We start from the raw sequence: 24,732 nt of genomic DNA on the forward strand, positions 1-24,732 counted from the left end.
GCGTCTAGAGTTGGGACGGAGGCTCTCTGTCCTCCCGGTGGGGGCTCCTCACTGGCAGGTGAGCCGGTAAGATAACAGCAGCAGTGACAACGCACCTGAATGTGTGTGGGGGAGTAATAAATTGGGGAGAAAAATACATTTCAGGCATCAATAAACAGTCTTTAGTAAGAAGCACTCTAGACATGATATATCGTCTCTGTCGGGCGGAAAACCTCTTCCGAAATTGTTCATTTTCAAAAAGTAACGCGAAAGTAGCATATCGGCAAGCTCGAAGCGTGGAGCGAAGCTTCTAGATCTGCTGCGTTTGATGTATTCGTGTGATGAGGTAGTATGATCAAGTAGGGCGTCGATTCCCACCCAAAAAACAACACACAAAACGTTCAAATATGAAGATAAGAGTTTTCCACTCCTTAAGACTTAAACGATCCAATTCAAACAGAATGAATGAAAGTATATATTTCAGGGTTTTGGTCCATCTCTGTCTCCCTCGGGTGCAGCCGTGTGCTCCCCGCGCCCGTTCATCACCCTCTCCCTGCCCCATATAATCTGCCTATAAAAGCTGCCTATTTTATCGCGTCCTATTAATTGTGGTGTTAAAAGGCAATCTCCCGTCGCCAGTTTGTCATCTTCTCGTATGAGCCGCCGTCCCTCGTAAATCACAGCCGCTTTGGCTCTCGTCGTGCACGGGCGCCAAACGTTTAGCTGTAAATCAGCGGGTTTCCCAACCCGCGGGCCGGGGGTCCACTGGTGGGTCGTGAGAATGTTGACAGGTGGTCCCCGAGATAATTGGGAAAAACACAAGTCACACAAGTCATGGTACTTGTTTTTTTAGTTTTGGTTTGTTTAAAGGGATACTTCAACTAAAAAAAAAAAGATTTTTTACTGGAATTCATGGAGATGTTTTTCTGGTGATGGGGGGGGGGGGGGGGGGGTTGCTCCTGGCCACTTGTGCAAAGACACGCCAGAGGGGTCGACTCGTCCTTTCCCTGACCGGCGTCAAACGGTCGTCTGCATGTGTGTTGACGCCCATGGCGCGCCCAGTGTGTGTATGTATCGTTTTGTCGAGCAGAAACCTCTTATTGCCATATTCTCAGTAAATGAACACCTACTACTCCATCAAACTACAGATACATCTGTAAAAGTAAATTTTTCTTCAGTCCAGTGTGAAGTTTCCACAGTCAGTGATGATTTGGGGCGCTATGGCATCTGCTGCTTTTTTACACAATATTCTTTTTAGATGGATCTGTATACTGTATATCAGTGTTGTTGACTCACGGGGACCAAACGTTCCACGAAATGCCGCCGGCCACGAGTTTGTTGTCGTGGTGGTGTCAGCTGGGAGTGTGTCAGTGTGTCAGAGGTGGGGGGGGGGGGGGGGGGGGGGGGTTCCTGAGGGCTGCATGGTGACTCCCCTCTGGAGGAGGGGGGGGGGTGTTCCTGAGGGCTGGTGACTCCCCTCCAGAGGGTGGGGGTGTTTGTTTTGGAGAGTCATATCACCGGCAGCTTGGCTTTGATGCCAGCAGCAGCAGCTTGTGGTCTCATGGCTCTGGCCTCAGACCCAGATTCTCTGATAGCGATACGGGGGTCACAGCGCCAAGGATGAGGGGTGGGGTGGGGGGTTGTGTGTGTGTGTGGGGTGGGAGGTGTGTATAATGGTGTCATCTCAGGAAGGCTTTGGTTTACGTCGTAACTGAAAACCAAGCCTTCCTGAGGTGTGAACCTTTAACGGGCCGGCAGTGGCTCAGGTTCGATCCCGGGCTCCCCCAGAGTTGGTGTCGATTGTCGAAGTGTCCTTGAGCAAGATGCTGAACCCCTAGTTGATCCCACTGTGCTGGTTGGTGCCTTGCACGTTTTCCTCCGCCATCGGTGTATGAATGTGTGTGGGAGTTGGGTGAATGTGATGCATATTTTAAAGTGCCTTGGATGAAGTGCACCATTTACAATTTAACGATACTTGTCCCTCAACCAATGGTAATGAATTACAAGGCGTTCCACGGGGGAAATGTTTAGGAATATATATTATAGCGTTGTCAAATGTATAAAGAAATATCTGCCATTTTCGGAGCGCGACACCTGCGCACGCAGCCAAGCATGTAAATGACTTGTCTTTTAGTTCTACTGGATCTCTTTTCCACTAACCTTTTGTCACCAGGCTTTCTTGGGGGAAAGCCTGGTATTTGTTTACAACAGTCCGTTTGATCCGGTCTAGGCAGAAACCACAAGCAGAAGAAGCGGCATCGCTTTGTTTTGGTTCTGTAGTCTTGCCATTCGCTACTAGTTGGACTAAAAGATGCACATACCAAACGAATTTTCCAAAAGCAAAACTACGCTGCATCAAGGGGTTTATTAGGTAGGCCCTAAAAGTATGTCCTTGAGCGCAGGGGAATATTTTGGGTTAAAACTGAATCCGGTTTGATCTTTCCAGGCCAAATTGAGTACTACACATGACATAGAGTGGTTTTCGCTCCTGACCGGATCAAACCCAAAAAAGTGAAGGGATCCCAGACTACTTCTCCACTAGTCCCTCCCTAATGTTTTGTTTTTTATTTGTTGTTTTCGCTATCATCACAGCTTTCACATACTTGTTTCCATAAAGGTAGTCGATGTACATTTTTTATTCCTCGTGTCAGTTGACAAAATTAACATTGATGGGCAAACTTTGGTTATGGTGTGTGATGTTTTGTGTGTGAGTATGGTTGGGTGGATGTGTGTGTCTGTGAGAGTATGGGTGGATGTGGCTGGTGTGTGATGCGGGGCCCCCGGCTACAAACATACGGCAACGCTCCCTGGAGATTAAAGCTGAGCCAGGAAATGATGGATGTGCAGGAAGAGGTGTGTGTGTGTGCGTGTGTGCACGTCACACACCCCACCCCCCCCCCCCCCCCCCTCTCTCTTCATCTGTATTGGAGGGAAATCCCTGCCCAAAGGGAGCAGGATGGAGGGGGCAGCATGGTGTGTGAGAGAGAGAGAGCGGGTGGGTGATGTGAGAAGATGTGAATAAGTGTGACCTCGCGGTGACCCCCCCCCCCCCCCCCGGCAGCAGTGTGTGTGTGTGTGCCAGTTTTTTTAATGAATGGAACTGGTGAGTCATGTGAACCCTGGCTGCTGCTGTGTCGGTCGGTCGTCGCCGTGGCAACCGGTGGCGTCGTGCTAACGTGCTAAATAGTATAGCGGCAACCTCCCCGCGTCCCAGCTTAACGGATGAGAGGCGCCCAAACAAGACGTCAGTCATCGACGGATGAGACGCATGCATGCATGCACACACACACCTCTTCTCTTCTCTTCTCTTCTCTTCTCTTCTCTTCTCTTCTCTTCTCTTCTCTTCTCTTCTCTTCTCTTCTCTTCTCTCAGTAATCTTGTCACAGGCCAGGATCAGGGTTTTTCAAAGTGGGTGACGGGGCACCCTGGGGTGCCGTGACGGCAATCCAGGGGTGCCGCGAGATCATTTGATAAAATTTGGAATTTATTTGGACACTTGAAAAAAAATGTAGTATCATTTTAAACTTGAAGTACAAAGTTATTTTCAGTCAGTTCTAACTAAAAGGCTATTATCTCAACGTTTTCCTCGCAACATAATCACTAAAATATCGTCACTGTCAGGCAGAAACCTCGTATCTCCAAGTTTCTAATGTGTACATCTTTTGGTAAAGCAAAGCCCTGCTTCATCATACAAGACTGTTGCACAAAACTAGTGAAAACAGCCGATCTACAAGCGTGTGCTTGTAGATCGGCTGTTTTCACTAGTTGGGTACATTTTATAGATGATAAATACAAAACAAACGGTTTTGGACATTTAAGGTTTCCACCCGACAACGATGATATGCTATAAATATAAGGTGCTGGGAGTGGAAAATTATAATGTAGGGGTGCTTCAGATTAAAAAGATATTTATGGGGTGCCCTGAGACAAAAAAACGTTTGGGAACCCCTGGTTTAGATCATTGTCTTCCCAGTGACTCTAGACTCGCTGGTGGGGGTATGGGTGGAGGGGGGTGATGGTGGTGGTGTGGGGTAAGAGGAATTGGGGGAGGGGGGGTGGATGGGGTATGGGAGGGGTGGAGGGGTGGTGTCAGTTTGGCATGCTGCTGTGTTGAGCTGAAAGATTCCACGCTGGTTGGCTGGCTGCTGCTGAAAAGCTGAGCCAGCCAGACGTACACACACACACACACACACACACACACACACACACACACACACACACACACACACACACACACACACACACACACACACACAAAACTGCGCTCAGCATGCTGGAATGTCTTAATGCTTCTTTTTTTGGGGATTGCCAAAAAAGCAGCGTGGGCTCATTCTAAGAGACTGTCTGATTGGAAAGCTTGTATGGCCAAAACCATACCCATTTAGGGCTGAACGCAACGCTGTGTCACTTTGGATTTGAACCACTTTAACCATTATGTTATGCTTAATGATTTAAAATAGCAGATATACAAGCTCACAGCGAGCTTGTACATTTGAACATTTGTGCAAGTCTTTGAATATTTTATACCTATTCTTGTCTTCTAAAATTCTTCAAATCAGTGGTTATCAAACTTTTTCATGTCAAGGACTCCCAAAATTTCATGTATTTGGTCTACAAGCTCGCTGTGAGCTTGTATATCTGCTATTTTTCAATAGTTAAAGCATTAAATAATTCTAGGCCTAAATTGGTTTAAAAAAAGGAAAAAAATAATAAAACGTGAAAATAGCTGATCTACAAGCTCACAACGCGTCACGTTGTGAGCTTGCTGTTTTCACTACTTTGGTGCGACACTCTTGCATGGTGAAGTAGGGCGTTGATGTACGGGGGGGAAAAAACAACATACAGTACAAGGTTGCATTTCTGGAGATGTGAGTTTTCTTCTGGACAGCAGAGAGCCTCCAGTGGTGTTCAGGGCCAACTCCAAGGCTAGCTCGCCTCCGTGTGAACTCTCCCTCTCTTTTCCTTTTTTTCCCCCCTCTTTCCATGTGCTCCCCTGGAGTGTGGGAAAACACGGTGTGTTGCATGTTTTTCCCCATGTGTCTGCCGAGTGGGAAACCTTGTATGTCAAAAAAAAAAAAAAGAACACAGGTTATTTTCCAAAGTAGTTATTGCCAGACCCATGAAATGGGTAGGCCTACATAAGCAAATGTCGGTCCGGGTTTTCTATATAAAGGGTATATATGATGATGACATGATGATGACATGCCTATAAAAGGCATGATGTCATAAATGATGATGACAGACAGGGGGTCTGGCACAACCAGGTTGACCTGGTCTAGTTATTTAGTCACAAGCTTAATAAATTACTTCTCATTGGTTTAGTATTCATAAAAGCCACACACACACTTTCACTATCAGAACGTAAAAAAAAAAAAAGCAAAACATATCAGATCTGCAAGCTCACAATGCGTTGTGTCATGTTGGGAGCTTGTAAATGCGCTTGTGCTTTTACGTTTCACTCTTGTACACAGTAGTTTTATACACTTTTACACACAAAAAACATAGAATGTTGTAAGAGTTGGAGATGCAAGTGTTTTTGCCTGTGGAATTCTTTGGATATTGGAAGATGGATTTATTTTTCCCCCTTTTCTTCTTTCGTCCTTGTGCTATTTATTCTCCTGTCCATGGTTTCTAAACGTACCCTTTATGTGTGTTGTGTGTTCCAGCGGGTTCGGGGTCCCTCCAAGGCCCCCAGACTCCTCAGTCCACCAGTAGCTCCATGGCGGAGGGGGGAGACCTGAAGCCCCCCACCCCGGCCTCCACGCCTCACAGCCAGATGCCCCCCATGCCCGGCGTCAGGTACGACCACACCTTCCGAAAAAAAAAAACACAGCGATCCAGTAAAAATAGATATTAACATGCAAATGTTTCTGTCCTAAAACATTCATTGCAGAAACGTTTGTGCAACAATACATATGTATTTTATTTTTATAAAAGTACAATATCCTCCATTGATTGATTAGGTTTTTATTGACAAACATGTATATCTATGACCATATATTTGTACATACAGTATCTGTCAACAGGATAAAACACACACACAAAAAGCTTGAGGGGAAGATGAGTGTAAACTGTGCCATGTGTTTTAAAATAAATACATTTATTCAATTTAATTAAGTATAATCAGAAAGAACAACATGGTTACTGTAAAGGAAACCTGTCACAGGTCAAGTGTTTATTGACGGTTATAATGTAACTAATAAGTGTCCTGTATTGGGGGGTGTAGGAGTAGTGTGAACCTACAGTTATAATGTAACTAATAAGTGTCCTGTATTGGGGGGTGTAGGAGTAGTGTGAACCTACAGTTATAATGTAACTAATAAGTGTCCTGTATTGGGGGGTCTAGGAGTAGTGTGAACCTGCAGGACCCCTTCGCTGACGGCGGAGACCCCGCCTTCCCCAGGAGGAACGCCATGACCCCCAACTCCCAGGGCTTCCAGCCCGGGATGGGCGGCCCGGACATGATGGGCCGCATGGGGCCCTACGAGCCCAGCAAGGACCCCTTCGGTGGCATGAGGAAAGGTGAGCGAAAAAAAAAAAAAAAACATCGATCCTATGTGCTTATTGATGCTGTCGGGTGGAAACCTTGTATGTACAAAACCTTTCAGGAAATGTACAAAATTGAAGGGGAATACCACTCATTTTCAACTTTAAACTATGTCATTAATATACCTTAGAGTTGTTGTGTGGAAATAGGAACAAAGTCCCCCCTTCTGTGTTGCCTAGAACTGGAGGATTGATTGATTGATCAGTGGCATCACGAAGGTGTACTCTTTGGCTTGCAGAGTACATCTTAAAGGAGAGTTTCTGGGTAAAATAGACCCCCATACCTTTTTAAATGACTTTTTCCAAGATTGCGAGATGGTCCAGACACCCCATAGTCCCAAAGAAGCATTATAATCCATTTTTGATTGCAGCTTCTACTCGACCATGGCTCCATAATGGACCGCGTCCATTCAATGTCTCTCGCGGGACAACAGCTTTCTACAGGTTCTGCTGCTGCTGCTCTACTCTCAGTCTCGTCCCGCGAGAGACGGCGGGATTTCAAGCTGAACGAGACTCGAAAAGAGTAGCTTTTTCACAACAACAATGGCTGCGCCCTGGAGAAGCTAATGCTAGGATGAACTATATACAGTACGGGGAACTGATACGGAGCGAAGAAATGGACTTTGAAGCGAGAAAAATAACCGGATTAGACATTGAATGGACGCGGTCCATTATGGAGCCATGGTCGAGTAGAAGCTGCAATCAAAAATGGATTATAATGCTTCTTTGGGACTATGGAGTGTCTGGACCATCTCACAAGCTTGGAAAAAGACATTTAAAAAGGTATGGGGGTCTATTTTACCCAGAAACTCTCCTTTAAGGTACAGTATATAAATGACAGTTCAAAGTTGAAAATGTGTGGTATTTCCCTTTAAATACAAAATAACCCCAGTGTAGTCATTATTTAGTCAAAAGTAGCCTGATTTCAGACTCTGCGCTGAGCTTGAGTCTGACATTGTCCCATTGACAAGAGATTTCAAAGAGGAGGGGATTTGAAATTCCCAATCACAAGAGATCTGGTGGGAGGGGTTGTGTTTGACTTGTGTGTACACAAAAATATTCTCCACTCCCCCTCCCCTCTATGACAGGCATCAAACAGGTCGTTGTCTTTGATGCTGACGAGGTGTACAAAACCCCCTTTGAAGTTCAAAGGGAGCAATTAAGAGCTTTGGCTGAGCTCCCCCTCCCTCCACTGTTTCTGTTGATTTTTCAAAAGTTAGACCCACCCCCTCCTCCGAGGCTCCGACTCTCATTGGCTTGGTTTTGCCTAAACCAGAGAAACTTTAGTGTCATATGACAACACCAGACCAAGAGAACCAGTCCGCTCAGAGAGTGGGCGGGTCTATGGGCTGGAGCCAGGCAAAGTCAAAAACTCTTGTTAATACCTTTTACTTGGTTCATTCATTGGCATGTGAGGCGTTATGAACTTGAACCGAGTAAGACTAAATGTAATGCCCACAAGTCCAAGTACTTGTCAGGATGGGGGTGGGGGTCCCCAGTTCAAATATGATATATTTTTAAACTGAAACGTTTGGGAACCCTTGTGCTAGAAGCCATTAATATATTGACACAAACAGGCAGGTTGGGTGGCTTTAAGAGAACCAGTCGCTATCCTGGTTAGCGCTGCTTCCACGCAGCCAGAGCACCTTGAAACAGAGCTCAGGGCTATGAGGACAGGACATGTCGGACTGAATCTGATCACAGCCAATCAGAGCAAGGAGAAGGAACAAGGACATGTTGGAAGAGCAACTGTGTGCTAGAATAACATGTACCCTCCATAGACGGATGCTTTCTACTTTCACATGTTTGTTGTTACATCTTATATGCAAGTCCACAAGATTATTTGGTTATGGATATTTGGTTTTGGTTCCTTGTTATTGTAGCAGCAATAACAGGAAATCTATTTAATATAATAAGAACAGCAACGGTAGTAGGAAGAAGGTAAAGAACAATATCAAAGCGTGTACATTAATCACAGCACGTTTTGAGGTGCTTGGAGCTGCTGTGTGCATAGCCTACGTTATATCCATATATGTACTGTAGTGTGCCTTAATATGAAAACAGCGATATTAAGTTAGAGATATTTCTGTCGGGTGGAAACTGTTATTTAGAATTAAAATTCAAAAGTAGCAGACTTAAAGTTAGAATATGGAGATGAAGATGAATATGCAGATGTTTCCGCCCTAACAGCAAATATCTAACTATTCATGTATGGAATGTCTGTCTGTCTGTGCGCCGTCTGTCTGTACTCAGACGTCATACTCTGACGTCATAGTACCGACATCCCAGACTGGCCTGGACGCAGAACACCATATATGGGCATAAGGATCTTCCCAAAGTGCACTCCAACATGGAACACCATATATGGGCATAAATATCTGCCCAACGGGCACTCCAGCATTATTTCTGAGACTCCTGCATTCAATCCCTCATACACTGTGCACACCCCGGGGCAAGGACTAGTATAACATTATAACGTCTGTGAGGGGTGCTATGTGATTTTGTGTTTGTGTAGCTGCCTGTGTGTGTCTCTATGCACATTTTAAGCATGTATTCTGCACTGTAATTTAGTTATCTTTGTATTGTGAACTGCCATGTCTGCTTAATCGATGCCAAATTGAAGATTGACAAATGCTAATATTGTCCTTATTTGTAATTTCTCTCTTTTTCTTTTCTTCCTGAAGCTGGGGAGCAGTTCATGTCTCCAGGGCCGGGCCCCGGTCCCAACAGTGGGATGGGGGAGCAGTACAACAGAGGCCCCCCGGGGCCCATGGGCAACATTCAGCTGGGCCAGAGACAGCAGTACCCCTACGGGCCCGGGTACGACCGCAGGTAAATAATAACCACCATGTCTCCAGTGTAGGGAACCTTGTACGGTGATTACCTTTTAACACCATTCAGGTATTAAAGACCTGCAGGTCTGTAACTCTGAGAGTGTACACATGGAACCAACTGGACCTGTGATACTTAACACAATCAATGCCAGGTTAGTTGGGTCGTTTCCGATACTTACGTGACCGTGGACTATAAAGGAGAAAAACGGACCTCACAAAACCGTGAAAAGTGATGACTCATCACTAAACCATAGTTTTGTTGGGCCATTTTAGCCCAAAGAATGTTTTTTTGTGCAAAACAAATGCTGGCAATGGATTAGAATCATTAAAAAAAAAATTTTCCTTTATAGTATAGTATATAGCATACATGGGCAACTGGCGGGCCCGGGGGGCACTTCACTTAATGCGGCCCGCAGGTTAATACCAGAATACTAATATATTATTGATTTGATTGATGTTACAATTCCAAAACATGACCTGCTTTAATTCCGTCAGTCTATCTTAGTAGCTTAATGACTAGTGTAGTAGTATTAACATGTCTTTTTTTATGTCTATTTTTGTATTTAGTTTCATAAAGTTAACGTGAGTATATAACTAAATTGAAATTAAATCAAAATGTTACATTTGAGGATTCCAATTAAAAAAATAACGAAAAATAAGTCAGGATTCCAATTCAAAAGAAGCAAAAATAGCCGATCTACAAGCTCAAAACGCATCGCAGTGCGATGCGTTTTGCGCTTGTAGATCTGCTATTTTTGCTTCTTTTGTATGAGATGCTAGAATGACAAAGTAGTACGTAGCAATATTAATGTGGCCCTCTGGAGTGAAGGTGGAAATATAGTGGCCCCTGGTATATAGTAATTGAATGAAACCCAAACTTGCGGCTGTCAAAGATTTTGCCCGCATTTTTGCAAGGGGCATGGGAGCTCAATTTGTTATTTAACCTTCATACTTGACAAGACCACTGAGAAACGGACATCTCCACAGTCACGGAAGTATCGGAAATAAACCCAAATAGGTATTTGTTAATTCAGGTCGGTAAACCTTGCCATAGTTTTTCATGCTGTTTCTACCGAACATGTCTTCTTTCACTCAGAAAAGAAAAGTTGTTACCGCGATGGTCCACCGCTTCGTTACTGCCCGTAAAAAGCGTTTCCTTACGACCGACACAATCTGAGTGTAGAATCCTACATAAATGCATTTCTCTGCATTGCCTTACCGTTGGCCTGAATGCGGAAGCGGACATGCAGATTTGTACATCCGCCCCAAAGCATCAAGGGAAACTGAGTTCCTGCATTACTAGGGGCTGTGATTTAATATAAAACAATGAAATGGCACTGAACCAGATAAAAAAAAAAAAAAAGGAATATACTCGTTGAATGTGTTGAAACACTTGAGATTTTACAGTGTAGATTGGGAACGGTGGTATGAATAATGAATATCTAACCAAGTCCTTGAAATTCAAAAGGTTTAGAATCACAACATTTGAGTGTATAGTTAATAAAGGTGTGCGTGCGTGCGTGCGTGTGTGTGCGCGTGTGTGTGCGCGCGCGTGCACCTGAGAGAGAGAGAGAATGTTCAAACATTCCTGTGTCCTTCCATCCGTGTTTCGTCTCTGTAATAACCCAGACATTTTTTTACATATTGGACAGCTGATACACCAGCTGTGTTGTGGTTGATTAAAGAGTCCAGGGAAGTGTCTGTATTAGAGATGCAGGTGCAGACTATTTGTTTTTATATGTGGCAGCCTAGGACATACCCACAGACTGCTTGTAGGAGGGTTTCAACAACATGCCATGCCCAAAAAGGAGGCCAAAAGGCTGGCAAAGTAGTGTGCTTTCTCTGCAATAATTGGCAGTTGCCACATATGACGGAGACGCTGTTACTTCCTTATACCCATAGAGCACTGTTTCCCAAACAGTGGGTAGGGACCCATTTGTGGGTCGCATGTCGATTGTTATGGGTCACAAGCACATTTTTATTTATTTTGTTTATTCCTACATTTAGTTTTTAATTATTTCAAAAATAATTACCCCCCAAAGAAATTCCATAAATTCTAAAGAAATGTGAAAATAGCCAATCTACAGTACAAGCCCATAACGCGGCACGAAGCGACACATTGTGGGCTTGTATATCGGCTATTTTTTTACTTGTTTGGTTCCCGGGCAAATGTCTAATCTCTTTTTTGAGTCTCGAGCTAAAAGGTTTGGGACATGGAGTACTGAGTGACATGCTTATTGTATCATGAAGACATGCCATGATTTTGTGAATGTAATGTATGCTCTCCTTTGTGTGGACACAAATAAAGGGTGTAAATGTTGTCTCCCCAGCAGAGCGGAGCCCGGCATGGGCCCTGAAGGCAGCATGGGCCCCGGGGCCCCCCAGGCCAACCTCCACCCCTCTGGGGCCGACACGGGGATGTACTCACCGGGACGACCGCCCCAGCAGCAACGGTCAGAACAGCCACCGTTGCTAACTCGTGTCCCTTCGTGCCGCACTATGAGCTTGTAGATCTGCTATTTGTTGAAAAATGTTCAGTATAACATTCTTAACCCATTTAGGCCTAGAATTATTGAATGCTTTAACTACTGAAAAATATCTACAATATCTACAAGCGCACAGCGCGGCACTGAGTGCCGCGCTGCGAGCTTGTAGATCTGCTATTTTTGAAAAAGTTGTGAAAATGTGTGCACATCTTTGAATATATGTATTTTTAATGCGATCGTTTGTAACTCAAATTTAGCTTCTGGGGGTCCCTAGATATTTTGAGATGGGGTTCCGTGGCCAAATAAATATCAGTTTGGGGGTCCTCGACATGAAAACGTTTGAGAACCACTGACATAGTAGTCTCTCAAGAACAGACTAACTGAGCTCCAGTTAAGTGAAAAGGACCTTTTCTTTGATGAGCCAGATTGCTGACATAGAAACATAAGTTTTTCAAAAAACCTTAGAAGGATTCAAAAGACACTTATAGAATCGGGTCAAAATTCAAATTTTTTCACGATTTTTCAAAAATAGCAGATCTACAAGCTCGCAGCCGTGCCGCGCTGCGAGCTTGTATATCTGCTATTTTTCAATAGTTAAAGCATACAATAATGATACACAATAATGTGTACCCGTTGGGGGTCCCTGGAACACAATATAATTTTCGGGGTCCTTGAACAAGTTTGAGCACCACTGATATAACATAGGTTGTTCAGAAAACTTCAACAGCATCACCAGACCGCTAAATAGTCAAATTATTAGTTTTAATGGCCGTGGCTAAGCAATCCAGGCTGATCCGCTTATGCAATGACCAGTCTACCCATTGTCAGAGTAGTGTCCATTATCATTGCACTGTTATCTTTTTAGCCTATGATATCAGTACCATGACATCATATGGTGACATCAGGGATCTCCATACATGGCCATAAAAAAGGACACGGATAGTCCTTGCAGCGGAGCCTATGACGCAAGTATATGACGTCCTATGGGGATCTCCATATATGGGTATAAAAGGGACACTGACATACATACAGGATCTCCATCTATGGGCATAAAAGGGGGACAGACAGATAGAGATCTCCATATACCGGCATTAGATAGGACATGGACAGGCAGATATAGAGATCTCCATTATCGTTGTCATAAAAGGGACAACAACGGATAGATCTATAGATAGATTTCCATATATGAGCATGAAATGGGACATGGACAGGCAGATGTAGAGATCTCCATATGTGTCATAAAAGGGACGACAGACAGATCGATAGATAAATAGCAAAAGTCTCCAGCAAAAGTTAGATTTTAAACACTTCATCCATGTTGGCTATTGGATATACAAGCTTTTACATATCGTCACTGTCGGGCAGAAACCTTGTATCTCCAAGTTTCAAATTTGGATGTTTTTTCGCAAAGTGAAGCCCTGCTTCATCATACAAGGCCATCGCACAAAGATAGTGAAAACGGCAGATCTACAAGCACACAACTCGCGGCGCGAGGCGTTGTGTGCTTGTAGATCGGCTGTTTTCACTGGTTTAAATCATTTTTAAAATGATAAATGCAAAACGAACGGTTTTGGACATACAAGGTTTTCACCCGACAACGACGACATGCTACTTTTGGAGAAGGATTATAGAAATCTTCTCTTCTGAGGGTCTCTGGCACAAAATCAGTTAAAATATGATTATTATTTTGGGGGTCGTGGCCTGAAAAGGTTGAGAACCACTGCACTAGGCATTCACATGAGGACCCCCGGTTGTTCCCTGCCAGTAAAAAGGAGAAATGTGGGGGCACGGTGGTGCAGTGGTTAGCACTTCGCCTCACAGTTGGAAGGTCCTTGGTTCGATTCCTACCGGGGGAAGCTGTGGGCGCTGGGGGCGTGTTCCTCCACCCGCGTCATCAGCACCCACACCCTAGGTGGGGTTGGCGATAGGGGCTCTCTGTAGTGAGTTTGCATGTTCTCCCGTGTCTCCTTGGGCATAGGCCCTCACACAAAAACATGCAGTAGTCCTGGTTTCTATACTACCTCCCCCTAGCCAGCCGGGTGCTCCACAATGTCCCCTGGCGCGGCAGGGGGAGAGCGGAAACCAGGACTACAGGTTAGGTAGTCACCGGGTGAGAAAAAAATGGGTTGCAAAAACCGTGGGATAAAAAATATTTAGAAAAAAAAAAAAAGGAGAAATGTAATGACCGTTGTTTTGTTGTTTTCTTTCTTGTTTGACAGGCACGACTCCTACGGCAACCAGTATCCTGGCCAAGGAGCTCCCCCTGGTGGTCCCTACCCCAACCAGCAGCCAGGAATGTACCCCCAGCAACAAGCGGTGAGAGAAAGAGAGAGAGAGAACATTTTGTACGCTGTTGGTTCTCACTGTGCCCTGGTCTCCTTCCTCCTCCTCTCTCCCACACAGGCTGCCTTGCCATTGATTTGGACACGTTTCACTGGCTTTTCTAAATGGCCTTCCAAGTTCCACAAAAAGAAAAACGTGGTTATCGGTTGATTGCTGCGTCATTAGTCTGGCTTTGATCCCTCTCATATCATTATGCTTGATTATGTAATGAGGATCAGAGCCAGATCTGTGTATCGGCCCCAGACTATTATCCCAGCAATTATGCAGCCTCTGTTTGCACTTTCAACCTGAAGAACATTTTCTAAATGATTTTAAAATAAAATTGATTAATATTTGACGTTCTTTTAGTGTGGCTTAAAGTGGCACTATGCAGGTTAATACAATATAACTTATACAATTGGGGTGGTTGTATTTCTTTCTCTCTGCACTCTTATTGAGACATTTAGACACTTTGTCCTGATGGTCAAGATTACATTTATCCCCTGAGCAAGCAGCCATGCTCTATTAGCTCAATGGTTAAAAAGAAAAGAAAAAGGAAACAGAGTTCAAATCTGGGGTAGAAGAAGAAAGTTACACAGTAGAGCTTTAAGTGTTTAAATACATAAATAAAACGTTATTTGTGTTTTTATAAATTTTGTCTTTTGTGTGTGTGTATGTTAAATGTTCTGAAACTTTAATTCAATCACTTTGCACTTTCTGAGTAAATATGGGTCAAAACATTAGTAACCCGTGGTCTGGGATAGTGTTTCTCAAAGTGAAATGGAACCAAATGGACCCTAACTGGGTCCATTTGGTTCCATTTATACACTGTCAGAGTTAAGGGGAGACCTTGAAATGTGAAAGTTTGAGAAACACTGGTCTACCCTTACGAGTCTGTAACTCTACCAACGATAGTTAATGAACATCACTGAACGTCCATGTGTGTCTCCCCCAGCAGAACTACAAGAGGCCTGCAGACGGAGGCTACGGCCCGCCCGCCAAGCGCCACGAGGGCGACATGTACAACGTGCCCTACAGCGGCCAGCAGCAGCCGGGCGGTCCCCAGTCCTCCGGGGGTCCCCAGGGTCCCCAGCAGGACATGTACAACCAGTACAACGCCTACGCGGGACCCGGCGGGGACCGTCGGGGGCCACCGGGCCCCCAGAGCCAGTTCCCCGGCTTCCCCTTCGGCCGGGAGCGGGGACCCCCCGGGTCCTCGGCAGGACCCAACCCCCAGTCGCCCATGAACCCCCAGATGATGGCCTCCCCCATGGCTTCAGGTAAGGCCCTGATGTCACGTTGATCGCAAATTATTTGAGATAATGTGTTTATTTAATGTTTTTTAATAGTTTGTATGAATTGATACGATAAGTTGATACGTTTTTTCAAAGATAAGTGGGAATGGCAGATCTACACTATAACTATGTGGCCACACTGCACTATGTGTTTATTTTTTACGAATTTTGTAAGTACAACATTACTAAATATATATATAGCCTGTTTTGACCACAGTAACCTTCTCACAGTAATTTATTTATTATTTTATGTTTTGTACTGGCCATTGTCAGTAATTTATTTGTGTCATACTGTAATTTTTGTTTACAAAGCCTAAAAATCAAACTGAATTAGTATTTCATTTAATTGGTATTTCATCTGTCCAGTGGAAACCTCATACAGGTTTGTCCAAAACTCTTAGTATTCTGGATTCAAATTCAAAAATGGCAAAAGTAGCAGATCGACAAGCTCAAAACGCATTGCCTCGCGCCTCGTTTCGAGCTTGCAGATCTGCTCTTTTGATCCTTTTGTGTTAATTTAGGGAAAGAAACACAAAATGTTACAGAGATGGAGAAAAGAGGTTTCTGCAAGAAAACAACGATTTATATGTTCCAATGTTTAACCCATTTAGGCCTGAACACAATATGACGCAATATTTTATGCTTTAACTATTGAAAAATAGCAGATATACAAGCTCACAGCGCGGCACCGAGTGCCGCGCTGCGAGCTTGTAGATCTGCTATTTTTGAAAAATCTTGAAAATTAGAATTTTGACCCGATTCTATAAGTGTCTTTTGAATCCTTCTAAGATTTTTGGAAAAAACCTATGTTTCTATGTCAGCAATCTGGCTTAGCCATCGTCAAAGAAAAGGTCCTTTTCACTTGACTGGAGCTCAGTTAGTCTGTTCTTGAGAGACTACTGTGTCAGTGGTGCTCAAACCTTTTCATGTGAAGGACCCCCAAAATGATATTTATTTGGCCACGGACCCCCATTTCAAAATATCTAGTTCCAGGGACACCCCCCAGAAGCAAAATTTGAGTTACAAACGTTTGCTTTGAAAATACATATATTCAAAGATTTGCACACATTTTCACGACTTTTTCAAAAATAGCAGATCTACAAGCTCGCAGCGCGGCTCTCGGTGCCGCGCTGTGAGCTTGTATATCTGCTATTTTTTCACTGGTTAAAGCATTCAATGATTCTAGGCCTAAATGGGTTAAAGCCCAAAACACAAATTCTAGTGTTATAAGCGCAATCATTTGCTCGACAACGACTCGACGAGTGAAAATGTCTTCTTTTCCACCCCCAGCTCCCGACGGACCCCAGGGCCCCATGTGGCAGAGCCGCAACGAGATGGGGGGCTACCCCGGCTACCCCAACCGCCAGGGCCCCCCCGGGCCGGGCCAGGGCCCCGGCGGCTACCACGGCATGAACCGCCCCGAGGAGATGATGGCGTCGGACCAGCGCATGAGCGAGGGGCCGTGGCCGGGCCACGTCAACCAGCGGCAGCCCCCCTACGGCCCCGGAGCCTCGGGACCCCCCATGTCCCGGCCGCTGCCTTCCAACTACCAGAACCAACAGAACCACATTCCACAGGTAAGTTGTTGGTTCACTGTGAAACTAACTCAATAACAAATAGGCCTACTAGAATTGAATTTAAAACAAATAAATACATAAATGAAATAAAGAAAAGTCTCAAATTACCCTTAGTCTTTATCTATATTTCAAAAATAATAACATTTTGAGTGGATATGTCTGGATATATCTATCTATTTATATAGTTTTAACTGTGACTACATTTTCAAATGATATGTTTTTCAATAGTTTTTCTTCATTTTGAATCGAGCTTGTAGATCGGCTGGTATATATTTTTAAAGCGAACATTTGTAACGCAATTTTTTCTTTCTCTTGGTCCCTGTAACAAAATATTTTCAGATGGGGATCCACGGTCAAATACATATAATTCTAGGGGGTCCTTGACATGAAAAGGTTGAGCACCACTGATATAGAAAAGTTTTTTCAGAAAATAACATGATTTAGAAGACATTTTTAGGTATTTTTTAACTATAAAGAAATAGCAGATTTACGAGCTAACAGCGCGCTGCGAGCTTGTAGATCTGCTTTTTGAAAAATCTTGAAAATGTGCAATCTTGTAGATCTGCTTTTCAAGGCAAACTTTTGTTACTCAAATCTCTGCTTCTGGGGGTCCCTGGAGGCTGGAACAACATAGTTTGAGATGGGGGTCTGCGGTCCTTGACATTATAAACTTTGAGATAAAGAAACATACATTTTCAGAAAAACCATTAGGATTTAGAAGACATTTTTAGGTATCTTTCAGGTCTATAACTAATGAAACATTTCAAACCCCCTGCAGGTATCGAGCCCGACCCCCATGCCCCGGCCCATGGAGAGCAGGACGTCGCCCAGCAAGTCTCCCTACATGCACCCGTCGGGCCGGCGGGTGGAGATGCAGAAGGCGGGGCCTCCGGTGCCCGCCTCCCACATCGGCCACGCCCCTGTCCAGCCGCCCCTCATGCGGAGGGACCCCGTCAGCTTCCCGCCCGGCTCGGTGGAGGCCTCGCAGCCACACCTCAAGCCCCGCCGGAGGCTCACCATGAAAGACATCGGTACGGGAACAGCTCTATGATTTGCACTTACTAAGGATGGGATGAGAAGCGATATTATCGTTTATCATGATAAAAAACACTTGTATCATGGAGATTTAAAATCGTCCTCAGTCATGCACTGGGATCAATTCACCTTTTAGTCGCTGAGCGGCATATCCGGTACCATTTAAACCCTCTATTGGTAAAACGTACTTATATATTATCTAATATACATACTTTATACAGTCTTTTTTTCACTCTCTACCAAATCTCTTTGCCAAAAAATAGCCGATCTATAAGCTCACAACGCGCCTTGTTGCGACATGTTGTGAGTCTGCTATCTTTTGGCAAATGTTCCGCCCCAGGATAATGGATGTTGGGGATATTTTGATTAACGTGATAATATCGTAAATCGCGATTTCTTTCGTCACAATAATCGTGATATGAAATGTTCATATCGTCCCATCCATAGTATTTATACATGTTTCGATACCTTATTCTTTACTTCTACTCCACTACATCTCAGAGGCAAAATATTACTCCACTGCAATGATGTAATTAAGCAATATTACACGAGAGGGTGTGTGTTATTGTGACTATCGGCGCGCCTGCCTTGCGCCCAAGTGCCGATATTCACGATAACACACACCCTCAAGTCTGATATTATACAACGGTTACCCTTTAAAAAAAAATCATGTCAACTTTAATTCATTGTAATTAAGATATTCGATCGAAATGTAAAAAAAAAAAAAAATGTATGCCACATTTAGCTACTAGGTCCCTGAACTTCACATGAAAATTCTAGTCTAGCTTCTTACAATTCATCGGCTCCAAAAACAATGATGGCAAAACACAATAACATCTCTTACTTCATTTATACAGTATATTTATTCATTCATTCTTCTATTCTCTGGCCACAGGCACACCAGAGGCTTGGAGAGTCATGATGTCCCTGAAGTCAGGTCTTCTGGCAGAAAGCACCTGGGCCCTGGACACCATTAACATCCTACTGTATGATGACTCCAGCATCTCCACCTTTAACCTCTGCCAGGTATGGCTCCTTCTTTTAACCCATTTAGGCCTGAACCCTGAACACATTATGACGCAATATTTTATGCTTTAAATATAACCGCGCTGCGAGTTTATAGATCTGCTATTTTTGAAAAATCGTGAAAATTAGAATTTTGACCCGATTCTATAAGTGTCTTTTGAATCCTTCTCTAAGGTTTTTGGAAAAAACCTATGTTTCTATGTCAGCAATCTGGCCAGCCATCGTCAAAGAGCTCAGTCTGTTCTTGAGAGACTTCTATGTCTATGCTCAGACCTTTTCATGTGAAGGACCCACAAAATGATATTTATTTGGCCACGGACCCCCATCTCAAAATATCTAGTTCCAGGGACCACCCAGAAGCAAAATCTTTAGTTACAAACATTCTGCTTTGAAAATACATATATTCAAAGATTTGCACACATTTTCACGACTTTTTCAAAAATAGCAGATCTACAAGCTCGCAGCGCGGCACTCGGTGCCGCGCTGTGAGCTTGTATATCTGCTATTTTTCACTGGCTAAAGTATTCAATAATTCTAGGCCTGAATGGGTTAAACCCTCGTAGGGCATTAATTTTCCGGAAGGTTGTTTACATTTAGAGGTTTCTGCCCAAGAGTTTAGTTTAGTAGCACATCGTTATAAAAAATGGAAGAAATACATATCATGAAAACAAAATACTGCAACAATATAATCCATGATCCTTGCTAATGAAAGGTGAACTGTGCGTGTGCCGTGTGTGAACACATCCACTGCCAGGTATATAATAATTAATGTAACTTCAGTAACTTCTACTGGGGTTTGTCAGTGTCTTTACCTTATTTTCGAGGCTTTGTGAACGTCCATCTTTTCTTTCACCCGGAAAAGAAAAGATACAACCGCGGCCATCCGTGCTTTTGTCCGTAGAAAAGGGCTTGTTTTGACCAAGAGCACGATCTGGACATTGATTTTCCGGAAGTTCATTACATTTGCTGTGAATGGTGGTTGTCGTTTCCTGATTTTGTCATCTCCCGATTGTGGGAATTTGAGTTTTTGCATCAGTGCCGGGTCCAGCAGACCACAGGCTACGGTTTTACAATAGGAAACGTCATAACCCCACTTTAGTGGAGTAAGGCAGTCAATGCATGGATTTAACAACACGACTTTAGTTAGGCCAGTGGTTCTCGAACTTGGGGTCAGGACCCCAAGTTTTGGGTTCCCAAATTATTTTGTGAGGTCCCTAGATGATTAGCTTAATGTAAAAAAAAATGTCTCACTCAACGGTAAACAAACCAACATAAGTGTATACAGGGTGTCTGCACATTCATAAAGTGACAATTTAAGGACTTCCAAGACCGTTTTAATACCACACTGGCCAAACTGTCAAATATGAAGTAAGCAAGAGGCGAACATTGTGAAAATAGCAGATCTACATGCTCACAACGCCTCGCAGCGCGAGGCGTTGTGAGCATGTAGATCTGCTATTTTCACAATATTTATCTGTGGAGCCGAGTCACATTAAACGTAATACCTACAATTCCAAGTGCTTGTCAGGGTGGGGGTCCCCAGTTCAAATATGTTTATTTTAGGGGTCACGGCCTAAAAAGGTTTGAGAACCCCTGTGATAGGCAGTAAATGTGTCAACATTGTACTGTGTGTGTGTCCAGCTGCCTGGCTTCCTGGAGCTGGTGGTGGAGTACTTCCGGCGGTGTCTCATCGAGATCTTCGGCATCCTGAAGGAGTACGAGGTGGGCGACCCCGGCCAGCGGACGCTCGTCGACCCCAACGCTGCCGAGGACATGGAGGACGACTTCCCCATGCCCGCCGACATGCCGGACGACCCCGACACCGACGAGGAGGACGAAGAGGACGATGCCACGACCACTCCTCCTCCGCCATCGTCAACACCCTCGTCCTCATCCATGCTAGTCCAGGTGTGTAATGTGGTTCTGCATAGTGTCGATTTTGAACCCATTTGGAACGGGAACGTATGTCACGTAACCACTCTAACCATACATTTTCTATACTTTGGCTATTCAAAAATAGCAGATATACAAGCTCACACCGTGGCACCGAGTGCCGCGCTGCAAGCTTGTAAATCTGCTATTTTTGAAAATAATGTGAACATTTGTGCAATATCTGAATAGACTTTCTTTTAAAGCGAACATTTTTAACTTATATCTGTGCTTCTTCGAGGGCCCTGTAACAAACATATTTTCAGATTGGGGTCCGTGGTCAAATACATATAATTCTAGGGGGTCCTTGACGTGAAAGGTTGAGCACAACTGATAGAGATGATAGAGAAACATTATCGTTCAGAAAACCATTAGGATTTTAGAAGACATTTTTAGGTATTTTTCAGGTATTAACTCAGTCGGTGCCATATTTAAAGTGGGATGACCTCTTATATTGCCGGTTCGCCAACAAAGGGTTAAAAAAATAGTGTGCACGCTGGTGCACACATTCGTGCACAGATCATGCACTATGCATGTGCATGCTTTTCACAGCTTTCAAACAAAAAAATCCGCTTGGAAATCCGTTCAGGCATTCAGGGGAAAGGAGCCCTTATGTTTTCTTCAAATGTAAACAAACATGGCTGCCATGTTTGAAAGATGGGGTTGGTATGGGGGTTAAACATGCAATTTCGCGATCGCGATCATGCCTAGTACACTGTTGGAGGTCCAAAAAAATTTTTTCAAAAAAATTTTTTTTCAAAAAAAAGACGTTCAGAAGACGTCTGGCAGGGAGGTCCATAGTGAAAAAGACGTTTTAAAGACGTTTTTATCATAGAAACATATTTTTTGGCAGGGTATGAGTTAATGGGTTCAAGAATTTAAAAGAATCTATTTGAGCTTCTTCCATGTTGATTCATAGATATCATACAAGATATGACGAATTTACATGACAGTTAAAATGAAAATACGTATCTGTTTCTGCACAGGGCTGGGTTCAAGTGTATACTGTCGTATAATATCAATTGCTGATGGCGTGTTTGTGATGCCATTTCACTGATTTATTTTCACTGTCTACTCAGGTGAAGCAGGAGAAGGAAGAGGAGGAGGAGGAGGCTGTGGACACGGCCAAGTCGGTTCCTTCTCCATCCAAGGAGGAGAGGAAAGGAGAGCCCGCCTCCTCGTCGTCCCCTCCTGTCCAGGAGCCTCCACCGGCCTCCTCCACCCCGGAGGCCGACGCTCCCCCTGTGGAAAAGCTCAAACAGGCCAGCAAGTTTGATAAACTCCCCATCAAGGTAATGAAATACCCCTCTTGGCCATAAAGAGCACTTTAGCAGTCATCCTCTTCTTGGGAAGAAAAGGGCTTTCAAATATGTTGGGTAATAGCACGGTTGCTTGTGTTCTATGTCATTGAATATACCTGACGCTTGTTCTTTGTTAACGTTTTGTGTGTCAGTTGTGGTAAAGTCGGTAAAATAATATCTGACATCTGACTTAATTGTTTCTCTTTTCGGTGAGAAGCATGTATGCCACGCGTTCTTCTTTTCCGTTTAAACGTAACGTCTAATCCAGTGGTTCCCAAAACATTTAGCTTGTGAACCAAAAGAGAGATTAGACTATTTCCCAGGACTAAGAAGTAGTGAAAATAGCAGATCTACACAAAATAGCAGATTGTGCCGCGTTGTGAGCTTGCAGATCGGCTATTTTCACAACTTCTTAGACATTTATTTTTTTATTTTTTTTATGTTTTGAAATAATAATGAAAAACAAAAAGTAGAAAACAAAAATTAAGGCACCCATAAAAATGTGTCCGCGACCAACAAATGGGTCCCGAACCAGTGTAGTTCTCAAAGTGGATTCCTGGGACTTTCTGGGTTCCTTTAGGGGAGTCTAAATTGGACCCATACAAGTCTGTAACTCTAACAGTGTACAAATGGAACGAAATGAACCCGTTAGGGTCATTTGTACACTGTCAGAGTTAAGGGGAGACCTTGACATTTTAAAGTTTGAGAACCACTGTTCTGATCAATTCAAATCTCCTCCACATCCAGCTGGTGCGTAAGAAGAACCCCTTCCTGGGTAGCCACTCGTCCAAGCTGGGCCAGAGGCAGAGCTTCGACAGCGGCCTGATCCACTGGAGCATCGGCGGTGGAGACACCACCGAGCACATCCAGACCCACTTCGAGAGCCGCCAGCACCTCCTCAACGCCCGCAAACGAACGACGGCGGCCGGCGAGAGCCGCAAGAACACCTCGAACGCACCCCAGACGGTAGGCTTGATGGAAATGTTCTTTATTGCATATAATCGACTGATTGCAGTTAGAGTTTGAGATCGGCGCGGTACATTTGTTTGCACGATCGTCTTCTGTTGCATCTGTGCGTCGCTGCACTATTTTTGAGAGTATAAGATTATTCAAATTCGGGCCTGTGCTTCATTTATTTTTTGATTGTCAGTCATTTCTTTTAGCATTTTATTTCTGCCCTGTTCCTTTTGAAATAAATAGTGCACATTTTGTTAAGTCTTCAATGCCAAACTGTCAATTATTCATACCAGTGTTTCGCAAAGTGGATTCCAGGGACTCTGTGGGTTCCTTTTGGGGGTCTAAATGGACCCATACAAGTCATTTGTATATTGTCAGAGTAAAGGGGAGGCCTTGAAACTTGAAAGTTTGAGAAACACTGATTCATACCACAATTAACCAACTGAAATCTCCCGATCTCGACAGGCCTCCGAGGCGGCAGCGTCGACGGAAACCCCAGAGCGAGGAGGAGGAGGAGGAGCCAAGACGGCAAGCAGCGCCACACGAGACGAGCCCCGGCAACAACAACAACATCAACAACAACAGTCATCGTCGTCTTCTTCGGAATCTCAGAAATCCTCATCGTCGCCCCCGCTGGGCGCTCCTCCGGTGGTGGTGGCCACCATCGACGACGTGCTCTCGGCGCGGCCCGGCTCGGTGACGGAGGAGGCGGCCAAGGAGAACGGCAAGTTCCTGTTCAGCAGGACGGCCGTGTCGGAGCCTCCGCAGGGCCACCAGCCCCGCCGCAACCTCAAGATCCTGGAGGACGAGCCGCACAGCAAGGACGAGACGCCGCTCAGCGTGCTGACGGACTGGCAGGACTCGCTGGCGCGCCGCTGCGTCTGCGTGTCCAACATCGTGCGCTCGCTGTCCTTTGTGCCCGGCAACGACGAGGAGATGTCCAAGCACCCCGGGCTGCTGCTGCTGCTGGGACGCCTGGTACTGCTGCACCACAGGTACTGTATGCAGGGTTACGGGACGGTTGCTTAGTGATCTATTCATGGGTTGCATTTGTAGTCCTACACCAGCCATTTTGAGGACCAACACAGGTTTTTTGATTAAGGTAGAACATTAGTTCTATGCCAATCAGACAAATTGAACACCTGTGTTGGTCCTCAATATGGCCGGTTTAGGACTACAAATGCAACCCATGAATAATCATGGGTTTAAGACTTGATTGTTTTTTTCATATTTACTTATGAATATTGTAACTTTGTCTGAAAAGACAACAACTTTGTCGTATAATCCCATGATGGGCATGACACTAAAATGAAATCATTCATTCATTCATTCATTCATTCATTCATTCATTCATACCATTGTGCTCAAAAGTATTCAAGCCCTCTGAAAATTAGGGTTATTAGTGTAGCCACTGTCCTTTTAACTTAAAACTTGTGAACTATGCT

The 24,732-nt window shown here is 44.3% G+C and overlaps 2 protein-coding genes across 5 annotated transcripts in view; both read left to right on the forward strand.

Annotated features, from left to right (window-relative positions):
* Positions 1–24,732, forward strand: part of LOC308292879 (GTPase IMAP family member 8-like) — a gene marked incomplete at both ends in the record, with an annotated part of 407,153 nt that overhangs the window by 173,581 nt on the left and 208,840 nt on the right. The gene's annotated exons all lie outside the window — the stretch shown is intronic.
* arid1ab (AT-rich interactive domain 1Ab) overlaps positions 1–24,732 on the forward strand; it is a 131,775-nt gene that overhangs the window by 103,941 nt on the left and 3,102 nt on the right. For 2 of the 4 annotated variants that reach the window (XM_080735904.1, XM_080735906.1), the window contains exons 13-25: positions 5,646–5,778; positions 6,326–6,501; positions 9,210–9,357; positions 11,690–11,812; positions 14,065–14,161; positions 15,126–15,447; positions 16,753–17,039; positions 17,818–18,070; positions 18,970–19,100; positions 20,742–21,008; positions 22,109–22,321; positions 23,078–23,296; positions 23,753–24,282. In XM_080735904.1, coding sequence (XP_080592030.1) covers positions 5,646–5,778; positions 6,326–6,501; positions 9,210–9,357; positions 11,690–11,812; positions 14,065–14,161; positions 15,126–15,447; positions 16,753–17,039; positions 17,818–18,070; positions 18,970–19,100; positions 20,742–21,008; positions 22,109–22,321; positions 23,078–23,296; positions 23,753–24,282 — 2,899 coding nt within the window. The remainder of the gene's footprint in view (positions 1–5,645; positions 5,779–6,325; positions 6,502–9,209; positions 9,358–11,689; positions 11,813–14,064; positions 14,162–15,125; positions 15,448–16,752; positions 17,040–17,817; positions 18,071–18,969; positions 19,101–20,741; positions 21,009–22,108; positions 22,322–23,077; positions 23,297–23,752; positions 24,283–24,732) is intronic. The other 2 variants (XM_080735905.1, XM_080735907.1) reach the window with 1 other exon arrangement.

Source organism: Nannobrachium achirus (assembly GCF_963921795.1).
Source record: "Nannobrachium achirus genome assembly, chromosome: 10".
Classification (NCBI taxonomy): Eukaryota; Metazoa; Chordata; class Actinopteri; order Myctophiformes; family Myctophidae; genus Nannobrachium; species Nannobrachium achirus.